The following is an 18,364-nucleotide window of genomic DNA, read 5'->3' as shown; positions in this document are numbered from 1 at the left end:
TAGTGATGGGCATAATCGACCAATTTTGATAATCGAGTTATCGGTAATCGAGTACTTCTAATAATCGAGTGATCACTCGAGATACGAGATATTGGTCGTTTTCAACCCAGCGGCGCACAAATATGTTTGTATTAGTCATATATTACTTATAAGCGTAGCTAAAAAAAAAAAGCTCACGCACTTCAAAACCTAACCACTTTTTCGTTTTATTCTAAAAAAAAGGTTACGCAATCAGTGACTATTTGCAGTATGCACTAACATTTTGGGGTACAACCGTAGGGTAATAATCACTCGAGTGGTGGGAGTAAACATCTCGAGATATCTCGAGTGATCTCAATAATCGAGTACCACTCGATTTTTCACTCGAAATCTCCCATCAGTAGTGATGAGTGTGATGTATATAATAGTCTTCGTTTTCCTATGCGATCTTTCTTTTGCTGTTTGGTAGTGGATGTGAAAGGTGTTGTAAACGCGCATATATTTATTCAGTTTAACGATGTCGGAAACGCTTCAATTAAAGGGAACCCTATTGGGGCATAATGGCTGGGTAACCCAGATTGCTACAAATCCAAAATATCCTGATATGATTTTATCCTCATCGCGAGGTAAGTTACTTTAACCTAAAAAAAATTGTTATCTTGGAATATCTCTACTAAAGTTGTGCATCCAAAGGTTTTTCTAAACGATTTAGCTCTGTAATGCTCTACTTGGCCCTGCATGGTTAATATGATATCTCTTGTATTCAGATAAGACTCTGATTGTTTGGAAATTGACTCGAGAAGAGACTCAGTATGGCGTCCCTCAAAAACGTCTTTACGGGCATTCTCATTTCATATCCGATGTAGTATTGTCCAGCGATGGTAACTATGCTCTTTCTGGATCATGGGATAAAACTCTACGTCTTTGGGACTTGGCCGCAGGAAAAACTACAAGGCGCTTTGAAGATCATACTAAGGTTTGATAAAATTTTACAATTTTTCTTTATATGTAAAATTACTACTTTTGTTAAAACAGCTAGAAGATTTTTTTTTTACTTTATATCTACATTCTTCGCCTGAAAAAGTTGACCTGACTGTATTTAAGTCCTAAGTAAGTAAAATTATATTCCCTAATTAAGTTGTAAAACGATTTGCCAATATTGTATTGGACCTCACAGTATAATATTAATCTGAATAAAAGTGGAAAATAAATAATTTATTGTAATTATTATAATCGTTAATGATAAAATATTATGGGTGACCTGGCAAAATCTATCTCAACAATTTAATATTAAAAATCAGCAAATCTTGTAAAATTCTACTATAACCAATTATTTCATAAAGTATTGTAAGGATACATATTACCACCAAATAATCTAACTTACTAATATGAATATTTTATAAACATTTTCGGTTTATAAATAGTCAAAATTTATCTTCTGTAAAATTCAAAGATTTAGAGATATCTCAGACTCTTTTACTGTGACGTCACATATTTAGGCAACCGGCAACAAATTGTCATAGTTGAAATTGTACAGAACCAATCTGACCCTTGTTTACTATTTACATGGATACTATAGAAATAAACAATTTCAAATGAACTTATTTTTACAAGGATTTGGAAGTATTTAAGAACAGCCAACACTTGTTTCGTAAAATAGATAGCTTACAAAAATGATATAAAATAATATTCTTAAATTTAAATAAAGTAAAAATTTAACATTAGCCTTGTTATTCCTAATGTGCATGTTCGGGAAGAATAGCCTCATACGCAGGTGAGATCTTGTTGATATATCATCGCTGTCATTGTTAGCATATTTCTCTTCTTTTGTGTAATCTTGGAATTTTCTAGTTCTATCAAGTATATTTTTATTGTTTTTCTTGGTGTTCTACTGTGTCAGTCTGTTTATCGAGTGTTCTTTTTTTTCAAGTGGTTTATTATAGACGTACTCTTAACCAGTAGCGGGAGTCCTGAAATTTCGATGTCATTTTATTGATATCGAGATAATTACGAAGCCAATCTCGAACAATTTGACTCGAAATGTAAATTGGTACTCTTGAAGCACATCCATATACCTGTAGTCCTCGGATGAGTTCAGCAAATTTGGGGTGATGTGATAACCACCACGGTTAAGAAATAAGAATTATGGCATTCAGATCTCATTTTGCTCAAATTTTAAAATGAATACCTATCAAACAGAAATTTATAAAATTATTTATTTAGTCTAAACAGTAAACCATGAAAGTTTATTTAAAGGTTTTATGCATACATACTCAACAAATTATTGATATTCCATATCCTAATTTTTTATTAGGTTTGAATAAAAAAAACATAAAATACTACCTGTGATTATCATTATTGTTGAACTATTAGAGCGACGAGAAGCATTTAGGAATGAAAATATTTGGAGAAGACAGTTAAGAGGTTCAATGGATCCATTATAATCTTTACCGGACAAAAAATTGTGTAATTATTTGGCTTACATAAAAATATTATATGTAATTTAATTATGTCTATTGTTTGACATTTAAAAGAAGTAAAAAGAACTTCGGAAACTATTCAATTCAACATTAAATTATTTTGTGTTTTCTGGTTTTCTGCACGGTGAACATCACTGGAATGAGTAGACTTCTTGCTTCAAATCAACAAACTATTAATAGAGGTATAAAGAAAGTCACATATAAGTTATTTATTAAAACCTCTCCAACAATTGGATAAAATTTTCACGAATAGTTAGAGAAAAGCATACCGGTAAATATACACTCATGACAAGAACAAGATTTGTAACATTATGTAGTATTTATATTTATTTAATGCATAAGTACCATTATATTTATTAATATCAATGATTACTCGTAAAGGAGGAACATAACTATGTTAATACAAAAGGTATCATTCAAAAACTGTTCAAATATATATATAAACATTTATCTACGATATAAACAAGTATTTAACACTTCACATTGGGTTAGGTTAAATACGAAAAAATCAACAAAACACAACCGCAAACACATATTTGTAATGTTAAAAAAGAAACAACAATAGTCAATACATGTGATAGAAGAAGAGAACAAATTATTTCAGCTAGACTTCTCGATATTATATTGATTCAAATGGTCGGGGTTTCGATATTATTTTCAAGAGTACCGATGTATCGATATTATTTCGATCTCGATTCGGAATCATCGAATCGACATTTCACGAGTCCCTGCACAGAACCAAACTTTTCTTGAATGATATCCTGTTGCGAGGCTACTTCGTTTACATGAAATCATCTTTAATACGCATGCTCAGTAACAATGATATAACTTTAATTTATTAATTACCATAAAAGTCAATATTGTTCTATAAATGTAAAAATATAAATTCTATAATTCTTTCAGTTTGTCACTTGGGGTTTGAAAATTCTTAAATATTTCTAATATCGCAATATTTAAGGTCATGACGAAGAAATTTTTTTGGCACTTATGTCCAAAGTACATAAGGTCAAAAATCGATCTAGTAAAATTACTGAGAAATTCTTCATGACAATGTGTATTATGGGGTTGCCTATTATTTTGCATATGTGACGTCACTACTAAAAAGGTCTATTGCCAGATCACCCATTATATGCTATTACCTTCTTAAAAAGTATTGCCTGTTTTATTTATAGCAAGCTTTGTTGTAGGTAAGAAGAGAATATATTTAAAATATTAAATCACATAAAGTGTGGACAGAATAAAATATTTGTCTGTCGGCTAGATATAAGTCGTGCTCATTTTGTCAATTTAACTACTCGAAAAAGGTCTGAATTTCAGTTCTATAATGTCATTATAGGGAAGCAAGAGATCATTTGAATTTATGCTTACGTAAACTGTTTTATTATATAATAAAGACAAGTTACTACTAAAATGTGGGTTTATACAACAGACCCTTCATAAATTATTATGTTGAAAAAGAACACTTTCTCATGGCAACTTTTTGCCCTCAATCGAATGGCATAATCAATATTTATGTGTAAGGTGTGTGTTTCCAGGGCCAACTTAATTTTTTTAAGTACAGCCCTGGAAATTTTATTACATTTGCCTTCATGACCCCCACTGTATTGCCTCAGCCCAAACCAGATTTAGACTTGTCATGAAAAATTCATTTTTAATGTATTCTGTCCAAAATCTAAATTTTGCAATGAATACTGACTGATTCATTGCAAAATGATTATGGTTATGCAATTTTGTCCCCATTTAAACTACTTCGTATCTCTTATCCTTTCCGAGACCCTGTAACAGCCTGCATACAGGGTGTCCCACCGGGAACTGAGTCGATCGATATCTAGGAAAGTACAGATCCGAAATATTTGAAAATTTGGCAACATGACAATGTCCCTGGAGCGAACACAACTAAAATATCTAGAACTCTCCAGCACTTACGGTTATACCAGTTGTCGACACCAACTTCGTTATTTTAAATGGGACTCCCTATATATTATTTTTGAAATTTGAAAGTCACTTTATTAAATATTTCCTATACCTAGGAGTTATAGAATTTGAGATATTAATATTTAAAGAAAGAAACTGACAGATGCAAAGGTCCGCGGAGATGCTAGTAACTCTTTTCAGAAGCGTGATATCAAGTGGATTTTTGGTACCTGCAAAGGGTATAAGTAACACTAAATTATGGTATACAAACAATTTAAAACATTCAATACTAGGTGTTTCATTTTTGCCATTACATTTTGATAACTTCAAACAGCTATAACTTTGTTAACTTAAATGGAACACCCTGTATTTTTTTACTTTGTTGTATGCAAATTGAAATTTCCTTTCAAAGTATATAAGCGTTGTTAGGATTGCCGTTATTACTTTTAGAGATATTTGTTATTTTCTATTTTTTTGGACAGTTTTTCACATGTCAGACCTGTTGTCAAATTGGCCATGACCAGAAATAACTTGACATTTGTTATGTTAATTTTCAAATTATTGTTGCGTCTAAATAGTTATTGCCGAAAATTTAAATAAAAATGCCTAGGGATCATTTAAATTATACTAATGAGAATTCTTTTAATTTGTTTGTTATTTATGGAAAATGTGACAAAGTAATTTCAACATGGGAGAATTTGCTGCTTTTGCTAGAGAAAATACAGGGTGTTCCATTTAAGTTAACAAAGTTATAGCTGTTTGAAGTTATCAAAATGTAACGGCAAAAATGAAACACCTAGCATTAAATATTTTAATTTGTTGGTATACCATAATTTACTGTTACTTATGCTCTTTGCAGGTACCAAATATCCACTTGATATCATGCTCCTGAAAACAGTTACTAGCATCTCCGCAGACCCTTGCATCTGCCAAATTTTTTCTTTAAATAATAAAATCTCAAATTCTGTAACTCCTAGTATAAATAATATTTAATAAAGTGGCCCTCAAATTTCACGTAGAATTCGAAAATACAATAATATATAGGGTGTCCCATTTAAATTAACGATGTTGGTATCGACTTCTGGTATAACCGGAAGTGCTGGAGAGTTCTAGATATTTTCGTTGTGTTCGTCCTAGGGACATTGCCATGTTGCCAAATTTTCAAATTTTTTGTAGCAGTAGGTTTCTTCACGGTAAGTGGCCTATTAGATGTTTCAGAGGTACCAAAGAAGATATGACTCTGAAATTTTATTTAAGGGGTTTATCAGATATGTTCTCTTCAATGAAAATAATGCTATCAACATAGCACTTCCGGTCATACCGGAAGTGGCTGTCAACTTCGTTATTTTAAATGGCACACTATATATTATTGCATTATTGACAAGATAAATTAAAAATAAGTCAAAAATGTTAAAGCTTCCCTGTACCGAAATCAAACCGTTTTCGAGATAATCGTCATTTTACAAAAATTTTGACAGGATGCAAGTGTTTTGAAAATTCCTTATATTTTTCTTTGTTCAGGAAGCTTTCACTTGCCTTTTGGAATGCACAAAGAACATAAAATGCACTACCTTCCCCTATCAAAATTACCTGAAGAGAATTATTTGAAGTGTCTCATATTTCACGTTACCTTTTGAAAACTTAAAATAGGCAAAACTTTTTAAATTCAAATTGAACACCCTGTATTTTTCTGCATCTTAAAATCAAATTCTCTTTTTACCGATATAGGCATTGTAGGAGTTTGTTTCAATTTTCTCGAATATTTGCGGTTTACTTACATTCTCAAGAATATTACGTTAAAAATGTGATCAAATGTGCCTTGAAAGGCAAATATTGGTACTGTCATTCAGTACTCTACAAGTATCAAGTATTTGCTCAACAAGAAAAATCCAAAATAATTGTTCTAATGAAGATATTTTTAATTTTTTTTATATCCATGGAACATTCACCGTGAATCAAAATTATTAGCTGTATTTCTATGATTTGGTATTTTGCAACTGAAACAGAACAATTAATGAAATGATTTCGGTTGGTTTTCTTAGAATTTTGCTCTAATTTTGAATGTTGTCATAAAAGTTTTTAAAGAATAGCAGACAATAAATAAAATAATTTCAAATAACTAATAAATGCATTATTATAATTTTATGATATTTGAAATGAAGTTGAGAGGATGCAATAATTTAACATTTTGGTTACTTTACATTTCATTGTTTTCTTAATGAAAGGATGCTTATTTGCTCTTTATTGTAGGTACTTGCAGTTTTTTGTTTAAATATACCCCTCATTATTTATAGGTGCAACAAACGTGAAACAGCGCACTATTAATGTACTTATAAAAAAAATCAATGTTCTACAAAGAACACTTTTGTATGTATATGGCCAAGGTTCATTCGTGTCCAATTCTTCAAATTTTGCAAAATACCAAAATATCTTCATTAGAATAATTATTCTGCATTTTTCTTGTCGAGAAAGTATTTGATACTTGTAGAATGCTGAATGACAATACTAATATTTGCCTTTCAAGGATGATGATATTTTAACGTAATATTCTTGAAAATGTAAGTAAATCGCAATTATCTGAGAAAATTGATACTAACCCCTACAATGCCTATAGCGGTGAAAAGAGAATTTGATTTTCTATATGATGCAGAAATATACAGGGTGTTCCATTTGAATTTAAAAAGTTTTGTCAGTTTTAAGTTTTCAAAATGTAACGTGAAAAATGAGAATCTTAGTATAATTTTCTTCAGATAATTTTAATAGCGGAAGGTAGTGCATCTTATGCTCTTTGTGTATTACGAAAAGCAAGTGAAAGCTCTCAGAACGAAGAAAGATATAAGGAATTTTCGAAAAGCTTGCATCTGTCTTTTTTGTAAAATGACTATTACCTCGAAAACGGTTAGATTTAGATACAAGGAAGCTTTAACATTTTTGACATATTTTTAATTTAGCTCGTTGATAATGCAATAATATATTGAGTGTTCCATTTAAAATAACGAAATTGACATCTACTTCTGGTATAAGTGGAAGTGCTATGTTGATGGCATTATTTTCATTGAAGAGAACATATCTAATAGCCCCCGTAAACAAAATTTCAGTGTCACATTGTCTTTGGTTCCTCTGAAACGTGTAATAGGTCACTTACCGTGAAGAACCCCGTGTATATACATATTTTCCAAATATGTGTGCTATCTTTTTCGAGATATCATCAGTCGCCCCAATTCCAACTTTTTTTTTCGCAAATTTCATTCAAACTTTTTTCATTGCATAAGTTCTTTATGGGGTCAGGAAATTATCTACTAAAAAAACATGAGTCTCACTTCATTATCAAAATATGACCACTTTATAGAGCAATCATTGCTTTGAATTATAAAATTGTAATAAATTTAATTTTTACTCCAAAATTTTAAAATTGTAGCCTATAGTATTACTTGATTTAAAAAACATCTAAACCTTTAATAATTTGTTATTACTTTACAGGATGTCTTGAGTGTTGCATTTTCTGTAGACAACCGCCAAATTGTCTCAGGATCTCGTGATAAAACTATTAAATTATGGAATACTTTAGCTGAATGTAAATATACTATTCAGGATGATGGCCATTCCGATTGGGTAAGTGCTGTCTTTTTTTTTGTACATATAAATATAAATAGAATAAATTATATCTTTCTGTTGAAAATGTCAAAACCTCTAAATATTTTTCGTTAAATTCAATTTGCATTTGTTAGTCTTCGGTTTAAATTCAGTCTTATACAAAAATACATGGTAATAATTACTTATTTAGCTATTAGAAGTAGAATATGATAACTATCTTCCTAAAAAGCACCAGCTTGGCTTTATTTATAGCCATTTTGGTTGTCAATGGGAAGAAGATCAAATTTATTCCTGGGTGCGGACAAAATGTATTTATATTTTTGTTCCTCAATCGGATATAAGACATCAATACCTTTAAAGTGGGAAATAGTTAAACAATTTAAATCTAAAATTTTTGTTGCAGTTTTGTAATAGGTATTTTTTGTTTTTAAAGAAATCAAAGCAAAGTAGGACAAGAATTCCATATGCCACACATTTATTTGAAATATATATAGGGTGTTTTTAAATGAGGTAGCAAAAATGGTACCAGTAAATGTAAAGCCAAAAATAAGAGAATTGAAGTAAAAATACCTTATATGAAAGTTGCACCCCTGAGGTGATATACCCTCTTAAAGGAGGGGATTGAAATTCACATTTTAATTTTTTTCTTTAACATGAGGGATGCTAGAGACACGAAACTTGGTATGAGCATCCTACTAATAAAAAGACAACTTTTCAATATTTGTTCGATCACTAGCGTATTTTATAAAGAAGTGAAACAGTCAACCCCATTGCAATATTTTATTAGGAATTTTTTATATGAAGCAAATTATTTATTTAAAAATATTTATTGTGCAACTTTTTTTACCTCTTGTAATTTTTCGATGAAACCGATAGTTTCCTAGTAAAAAAATAAAGTAGGCGGATGTCATAACATTATTTATCATATTAATAAATTGACACTTTCTGTCAACCAATAATTAGTACCAATTGATTAGTTTATTATCAGAATAATTATGGCAAATAATATTTATACCAATGATGAATATGTCAACATGCTCCAAGTGTTTTTTGAATCCAGAAAAAATGGTAACGCTGCAGTAAGATTATACCATCAAAGATATCCAAACAAACCGATTCCTTATAGACAAACATTGGCCTCGGTGGAAAGAAGGCTTCGCGAAACTGGTAAAATTCAGCCCAATCGTGATGGCGCCAGAAGAAGGCATAATGTCCGAACTGTTGAAACTGAGGAAGTTATATTGGAACATCTAGAAAAATACTGTGGTACAAGCACAAAACCGGTGTCCAGGCAACTCCAAGTTTCTCACAGTCTTGTGTGGAATGTAGGTCATGAAAATCTTTTATTGGTATCCTTTTCACCATCAACCCGTGCAAGAATTGAATGACCCTGAATTACTTACCCGCGTGGATTTTTGTCAATGGTACATTAATATTTCCAGGCATGACTTAAATTTCCTAACGAATATACTTTTCGCCGATGAAGCAAATTTTCTTCGAGTAGGTGCAGTAAACCTTCATAATGTTCATTCATGATCAGAAGAAAATACTCATGAAATATTTGTTTCAAGATGTCAACATAATTTCAGTTAAAACGTTTGGATGGGAATTGTAGGAAATACTCTAGTAGGTCCTTTTTTTCTTCCACACAGGCTTGGAGCGGCCGAGTACCTTAGATTTTTGAACGAAAATCTTCCAACATTACTTGAGGATGTACCTCTCGCTACACGTCAGGTGATGTGATATATGCACGATGGGGCGCCTGCACATAGTACACTTGCCGTTAGAGAATGGTTAAATTTAAATAACCCGAATCGCTGGATTGGTCGTGGTTGTGATGCCCCTGTTTGTTGGCCTGCACGTTCACCTGACCTAACGCCTATGGATTTCTTTTTGTGGGGACACATAAAAAGTATTTTTTATGCCACTCCTGTTGCCTCCTTAGAAGAACTACACTTAAGAATATTTCAGGTGGCAGATGACCTTCGCAATAACCAAGAACTGTTTGTGCGAGTGCGTTATAACTTCAACAGACGTATTAGGTTATGCTTGCAGCAAAATGGAAATTATTTCGAGAATATTCTCTAAATTTAATTTTGCATTTATTGTTTTTCGTTTGTATTAAATTTTATTTCAGATAAATAACTTTATCTAATACATGTAAACATTTTTCATTAATTAATAGCAAATTATTCTTAATGTTATTATTAAATTACCAGCTTATTGACAGAAAGTGTCAATTTATTAATATGATAAATAACAATTTATTTGTTGACATCCACCTACTTTATTTTTACACATTTCCGAAATTACCCCATTAGTGAACGATGATGTAATCTAATTTTTTTACTAGAAAACTATCGGTTTCATCGAAAAATTACAAGAGGTAAAAACGTTGCGCAATAAATCAGTCTTCCCAATAAATAATTTGCTTCATATAAAAAATTTCTAATAAAATATTGCAATGGGGTTGACTGTTTCACTCCTTTATAAAATACGCCAATGATCGAAAAAATATTGAAACGTCTCTTTATTAGTAGGATGCTCATACCAAGTTTCGTCTCTTAACATTCTCCATGTTAAAGAAAAAAATATTAAAATGTGAATTTCAAACCCCTCCTTTAAGAGGGTATATCGCCTCGGGGGTGTAACTTTCATATATAAGGTATTTTCACTTCAATCCTCTTATTTTTGGCTCTACATTCACTGGTATCATTTTTGCTACTTCATTTAAAACCACCCTGTATAAGTTATTGACTAAAATATTGGATTATTACATATTCTTGATTTAAAGGCGAATAATATTCCTAATTTCAATTTTGCTCCAATAAATTACAGCAAAAATTTTATGTTCATGGATTTTTGAAAAATTTTAATTTGTCAAACATTTTGCTTCAAATATTTCAAACAATATGGACAAAAACAATTGTATGGTTTTCTGTCTATGAAATTAGATTTTTTTTTCGCCGAAAATGGAATTATTTCCCATAATTTTGAAAAAATGTTTTTGTTCTATGCATTTCTTATTGTAATACATCTTTCATTAATTTATGGAATTACAGTGCAACCTCTTTAATCCGAACACACGTTAATCCGATCACACGCTAATCCGAACGGCCAATTCTGAACGATGACAAGAAAAGACTAGATCGCTTCGCGCGTACGCGCGTTGTCGGCAGTCGTTCGCGCCTGTCTGCCCAATGACGGTTTGTTTGCCGATAGCGAAGGCCTGTTGAGGCGGGTATCCATTTGTGTCAAATGCCCCGTAACGTAACACCGAACATGTTACGTTACAGCTAGTGGTGACGGAAAATTGTTGCATGGTACGTGTACCAAATTTGACATGTGTAACTAATCCGGGTCGAACCATCAGTTGTCAGTTTTTAGTCGTCGCATCAAAGGAATGCAATAGTATTTTCTGCCACATGTTGAGACGGGGTTACCCTTTTGGCCGTAACGTTGCCTATTGCACATGTGATTTTGTCTTATTTTTTGTTTCATTAGTCTTTTTTTATATGATCTGGGGTCAGTCTGTTTTCTGCAATGACTAGGAAGAGTATATTTTTCTGTGTTTGTGCCATGGAGTAGAGTAAAGAAAAGATTTCCGGAGATTTCCATTTCTTATTCTTCAAAATTGTATGATGAATAAAAATATATGACGCTGCTGCTAACTGCAATTGCAGTGACGAATCCATTATTGCAGTCAGGTTCATACTGCGAGTTTATGTTCCTCTGTCATCTCGTAACCTTATTTTGTAACGTTACTGAATGAATGATAAGACCAAAACCACAAATACTTTCGCAGCGAACCGTGTCACCTTTTACAACAGGCCGTAACATGTTTGTTGTTACGTTACGGATCATTGCCACAAGTGGATACCCGCCTTTGCGTGTCGTGTTTTGTGTAACAATTTTGGAGTTTTTTTGGAAGTAAGAAAAATAAAAAATGTGAAAAGCGTAAAATAATACATATATGTATATGTAACTACATGTTTATGTTTTACCTTATATAAGTTTTATGTGTCTTATATGATTTATATTTATATTGTTATAATAAAATGTGTATGTACTTACATAATATACATATGTACAAATCTTTATAGTATGTTCGATAATACGAACAATGCCTGGCAATGTGGTGTTTGGATTAAAGAGGTTGCACTGTATTAATTGGTAAATTGGTAAATATAATTTTCAATGTATTTATTTTACTAGTTTTTTAAAAAAAATCATTGTTTTCATTTCATTTATTAAGTTTATCTATTTTAAATAATTTATTCCAAAATCCAATTTATTTTGGTCTCTTAATAAGTAAATTGAATTATAAAATAAAATTTTATTTTCAAGACTTCTTTGTTAACATCACTTGGGTCTGATTTCATAATCACATTAATGTTAGCTTTAAAATAAAGTTGTTATGAAAATTTAAAGAGTGTTTAAGTTTACTATGAAACTGGCTTTTATATATTTAAATAAGAAGAGGTTTCTTTGAAATTTTATGTACACTGATATATTAAGTACTTTGTTTTACCATTGGTTCTATAAGTTGCGCTATCAGATAATTCAAAATAAGGGGTAAAGTTTGCCCAAAAATTTTGACATTTGACGGCCGTCAGGATCCAGGGGACATTGCGATCGACGTCCTCAGAACTAACAAATTACACACTTATAATTATTTATTGCATAAATTACTTTTATTACCCTATTAAATAAATAGTTTAACCAATTTGCCCTTTTCCATAAAAAAATATGTCTAAAACAATATTTAGCAATAAAAACTCATTAATGCCTATTTTATGTTGTATATGTAAAATTATTTTAATATTCTAAGAATTAAATGAAGTTCAATAATTTTTCTTTATTATTATATTATATGAAAAATATTGGTATAACTGCTCATGTTACAAATGAATTCCAACCTCCTGTTAAAGCAAGACAATTTTATTTATGCATATTAAAAAGCAATTCATTCGTTTGTTTCCCCTAATAATTATTAGATCATCTACTAAATCACAACTGCTATTTCAATACTGACGGACCTAGCTGATTATGATGAGATTACACATGTTGAAATCTTTCGGAGCAGGTGGCAATACTAGTTTATTTATATTAATAAAAGAAATATAATTTTGTAAAATAAATTTTACATAATTTCGACCTAATAAGATTGAGGCTACTAGATAATCAGTCTACAGTTGGTATATTATTGTTGGCAAGTCATGCTTTAGTGTTCTTCATTATATGGGAACTAGTCATCTTGCTGGAAAATATAATTATCACTATTCTCAACTTTTCAATGAATAGTAAAATATGTTGGTATTTTTGAGGATTGAAAAAACCGTCTATAAAATGAAGATTTCCGACACAGCTGAGTATCATTAACCTCTGAAAATTTTACTGTTCTTTTAAGATATTTGGAATGAAATACTTCTGCTTTATTTCTAATAATTTTACTTGATCATGCCATGATCACCAATATAAACATCGAATTTACTGTAGCGTTTCTGGACTGTAAAAGGTATGAGAAAAAAATTGAAAAGCGATGACTCGATCGTCGTTTAGGTAATTTTCGATTCATCTTCTACCTCGCGGACAGGGTCTTGGGTCCAACCTCACACCTTTTGCCCCAAGTTTTAGCATTTAAAATAAAGAGGGGGTAATTGCATGTGACTTATTATAAATATGTATAAATTAATAACTAACAGATAACTACCTAATAATTAATTGATGGGCAGGACGCACCATTTATCACAAAATTTTATTCCACTGGCCTTCGCTCCAATTTAGATGTATTTTGGCTCATTTTAGTCGGTCACACTTTTGAACTTTAGTTGCAGTTCGTGCAATATTTGTTGAGATAGAATTCTACAAAAAGAATAAGCCAAGAAAGTTCTATTATCGGAACCAACAATTTACCACGGCAAGGGGCTGCCTTCAAATTTTCCGCCATTATTTTTCTACCTCGTGTGTTGAATGAGGTTAATTCCAAGAAAGTGAAGTGGGCGTCTTGGAATTCTATCTCAACAAATATCGTATGAACTGTAACAATGGTTTTGCTTTTGTCTGAAATTAATATTTTTTTGCAATTTATAAGATTTTACTATTTTCATGTGCCTTAACAATGGACCTTCATAAATCATCATTTAAAGAACGTCCACAAATCGTTTTTCATCACTGTCTCTCAAGTCAGCAGTGCATAATCTGACACTTATTATGGGAAACAAAATGTGATACTTGATTACTTACTAGTACTTACTTGATTTTTAATGTAGTGGACATACAGTAGTACTCTAAACTAGCTGCACACAAAGAAACAAAAGAAAATCCAAGATTACGTTTAGAACTTATTTTTATATTTACGGTGCAGTCCTGTACTAAATGTGATATTTAATAAGGATTAACATGTGTCGTATTTTTTCCTATCAAAAAAGTTCTTCCGGGGTAAGTTTTCTTAATTATACATACCACATTATAATGAAGTAGGCTATATATGTACAAATATATGTATATTACATACTTAGTTTTATACTGAAAAAACAAAGAAAGTGTATTTTAACATAACGTTGGTTTAACCGGCCAAATTGTTATCCGGTCATGGTCCCGGTCCCGAAGTGGCCGATTAAGAGGAAGTCCACTGTACTTCAATAAAATTGGGTTGCTTTTACAGGACAAATTCATTTCTAACATATAATAAAGTTTTTGATACATCAAACAAATTATTAATCTGTTTTTCTTTCTTTAACATTGAAATAATTTTGCATAAGCAAGATGTTGAAATAAGCAATAATGTCAATATTATTTTCATATAGAATTTAATAGTGTTAAGTCATGTTGAGTGTAACACAATATTTTATATATTCTGATACAAATACATTTGTGCTTGGGGTCATAATATGTCATATTGGATCCTAAATCCTGTATGTTTGGCAATTGACTTACAGGCCAGCATCATTATTAACGGTGATCATTGAATCCAAGAAAAATAGGTTGAAAAATGCTTTAAATTTACACATTTATTTTGTCCACCATTCATTGTGTCATTGTTTTCTAAATATATTTTTGTTTTTAAAGGTTTCGTGTGTAAGATTTTCTCCAAATCATGCTAACCCCATAATTGTTTCTGCGGGATGGGACAGAATGGTGAAAGTATGGAATTTAACCAATTGTCGTCTAAAGATAAATCACTCTGGCCACACCGGCTATTTAAATACTGTAACTGTTTCTCCTGATGGAAGCTTATGTGCTAGTGGTGGTAAAGACTGTAAAGCTATGTTATGGGACTTGAATGATGGCAAGCATTTACACACACTAGACCACAATGACATTATAACTGCTTTATGCTTTTCACCAAACAGGTTTGTTTATTATATCACAATGTATTAAAATTAAAAGATTTTTATGTGTAACCATTTACCAAAAATAACAGCATACTATATAAATTGCCAGTTCACATTATCTGGACTAGGTCCTTAGCTTAGGGGTACTTTAGTGGAGCCTTTCCCGTGTTTTCCTAGGTAAATTTTTGTTTTTCTGCGTATCTTCCGCCAAAACTGACAACTTTTGCTACGGGAGAGATGAAACCTGATGAGAACGCCCACTATCTGAAAACCGACAATGTCAGGTTGATCATATTTTCTAATTAGATACCGGCTCCGGTCTTTTAAAGACGATATTATAGTGATAAAACTTAATTTGAACATTTCAAATTTAGTGTTTTCCAGCGGAGACTTAAACTTTCAAATAGCCAATACAGGCTCCACCCACCGATAGGTGGCGTAGCTCAGTTTGTAAGCTCGCGACTGCAAAGCCAAAGGTTCGTGAATCGAATAGACTTTTTTTTTTGGAAAACATCAAACTTTTACATACAGGGTGTTTAAAGAACTAAGATACACCATGTTGCAAAAAATTTTATAGTTACCGGCGGGCGGAGAATGCACCGCAGGCACGAGCGAAAGGCTAGTGCAATATTATTAAAGATGAAAAGATGCAGTTTTCACTAATATTTATTTCTTTTTACAGAATTCTACTAAATTATGCAAAAAAATCTGATATAGTGACAACATTTTAGAAAATGAAACTTTGAATTTGAAAATTGCAATTGACATTAATCTACGATTTCTCTTGGAAAAAATGGTCCAATTTGCGAAAAGTGCAACATTCTATCTTTAAAATAACCTACATACATTTTACAATATTTTGGAGGATGGTCTATGGTTCAAATAATGAATAGATTTTTAACTTTATATTTCTTGTTTTTACATGATGCATAAAAAACATTGCTTGACTTCCATGAAAGCTAGCGGATATGGGACTGATGTCTTAAATTGGACAAATGAAAATTGATGTTATTTATTTTGACTAATACGTTACTTATTGTTGTAGGTACTGGCTCTGTGCAGCCTTTGGACCTTCTATTAAAATCTGGGACTTGGAAAGTAAGGAAATGGTGGAGGAATTAAGACCTGAAGTGGTATCGCAGACGAGTAAAGCTGAACCACCACAATGTTTGTCACTTGCATGGTCTACTGACGGACAAACATTATTTGCAGGGTACTCTGATAATACTATCAGAGTATGGCAAGTCAGTGTGTCAGCACATTAATATTTGACATGTATTAATTTGAATAAAATGTTTGAAAACTTGTTTTGAAATAATTTACACATATTATTTGGGGATAAAAATAACATTGTATATGGCCGCATTTTATTGAGCTGTTTGTATTGTACTGGGTGGTTGATCTTCGATAGTTTTATAGAGTACAGCCAAAACGGTCATAGATACAAAAAATCTGATATCGATGTCCCGTCCTCTTTTTTTGAGTTTACTTCACTGGTACCAGGTCTTGGCTAACTTGATTAGTTTTAGATATACAGGGTTTTTTCAAAAAATGGCCCATATCTCCGTTGTCATTCAATTTAGGAGAAAAAAGTACACTACTATTTTTTATTAGGAAGCCAGTGGAATACTCAGATTTTTTACAAATTGCACACTTTTCCTGATATTACATAAACAGGTTTTTTTAAATAGAACACCCTGTATTTGGCCATCCCGTTGAATAGCATTTTTTTCACCTTTTCAGTCATATTTTTTCAGTTGGCCATGTTATTTATTTATTCGTCTTTTGTTCAATATTAAGTTTATTTTTGACAGATTGAAAACTTGTTAAATGTCTATTACTTTGTTTTAATTTTGAAAGGTATAAAAATGTTGTACGAAAATCTTCACAAAGTTCAAATGTTGGAGTGTTACATTGAAAGTGAAAAAAATAATGACAGCTTTAAACTTATATTTGGAGAGATACCCAGTGTCGTCAGCCAGAAAAGAGAATTTTTAGCTGACTATAACTTATTGAGTTTGGTTCTTTTCAAAAACGGAGCTAAATCTTATATACAGAATAGAGAAAATAATGAAATCAATACTTTAGCTTTTGTTGTCGCAATTCCCAATATATCCGGCAGAGAAATTCAAAGGACAATAGGAATTGGTAAATTCCAAGCATTGAGAATTTAAAAAAAGTTTCAACCATATACTATAAGAAAAGTCCACCATTGCAGCAAACTCCTGTAGACCCACATACTTCTATCCTATACTGATCATTACCTATAGTTTCAATGGATGACCTTGTTTCCAAAAAGTGGGGGCGAGACGTACTCCGTGTGTTTTGCGCATGTTCCATAATTAGGCGCGGTTGCATTTAAATTTATATGACTGTCACGGCATGCTCTGTACTATAGCCGATTTGTATACATATGAGATATTAAATCTATTTTCACTTAGTTCACTTCAATTTCTAAATGTATACTTTTCTACCATTTTCTTATATGAGTCCTCTATCGATAGGCTCCTTATCTAACACATTATTTTACTATTTATTAATTTCAATAAATAACGTAAGTATCTGCATAACCTATTTAATATTTTGCAGGCTCAAATAAAATAAAACAGAATACAAATTTATATGCTTTTAAAACTATATACATATGCATGTTCGTAATTTTGGACATTTTTTAAATGACTGGTTTATTTATTAAACAAGACTTAGTATTTCAAAAAATCGCCACTATTCGCTCAAGCCGGGCACAACTGACAATCTTTTTTTTATAAAAAAAGTTCATTATATAATTATTTATTATAATGGTTTCTGCAGTTTATTTGATAATATAAAAAAAACATGCTATAAAATATCTGTAAGAGACCAATCCGATAATAATGTCCACGATTAAGGTGGCCATATCCCTGGCCGAGAAATGGTGAAATTTCTGGCATATTTAGGTACTGAAATCTTGAAAAGTAAAACGTGTAGAACAAAAGTAAGCACAAAAATAAAATCCTTGATGTTTTATTTATTCATTGTTACCATTTAAATTTACCCAAATAAAATAATAACAAAAAAAAA

General features: G+C 31.3%; 1 protein-coding gene across 1 annotated transcript; it reads left to right on the top strand.

Moving 5' to 3' along the window:
- The first annotated feature begins 373 nt into the window (after window positions 1–373).
- Window positions 374–16,622, top strand: LOC108914344 (guanine nucleotide-binding protein subunit beta-like protein). The gene is made up of 5 exons (XM_018720139.2): window positions 374–605; window positions 747–955; window positions 7,854–7,985; window positions 15,039–15,322; window positions 16,350–16,622. The coding sequence occupies exons 1-5, from the start codon at window positions 497–499 to the stop codon at window positions 16,567–16,569; spliced, it is 954 nt and encodes a 317-aa protein (XP_018575655.1). The 5' UTR covers window positions 374–496; the 3' UTR covers window positions 16,570–16,622.
- Window positions 16,623–18,364: the final 1,742 nt, after the last annotated feature.

This window comes from Anoplophora glabripennis, unplaced genomic scaffold (assembly GCF_000390285.2).
Source record: "Anoplophora glabripennis isolate ALB-LARVAE unplaced genomic scaffold, Agla_2.0 scaffold1323, whole genome shotgun sequence".
NCBI lineage: Eukaryota > Metazoa > Arthropoda > Insecta > Coleoptera > Cerambycidae > Anoplophora > Anoplophora glabripennis.
Note: the sequence above shows the minus strand (reverse complement) of the source record. Positions and strands in the feature narration are given on the sequence as shown.

Bases quoted from the DNA above. Each gene is read 5' to 3' on its own strand.
- LOC108914344 (XM_018720139.2), top strand. From the start codon at position 497: ATGTCGGAAACGCTTCAATTAAAGGGAACCCTATTGGGGCATAATGGC. The intron at 606-746 runs GTAAGTTACTTT...TCTTGTATTCAG, and splicing joins GATTTTATCCTCATCGCGAG to ATAAGACTCTGATTGTTTGG. The intron at 15,323-16,349 runs GTTTGTTTATTA...TTATTGTTGTAG, and splicing joins TTATGCTTTTCACCAAACAG to GTACTGGCTCTGTGCAGCCT.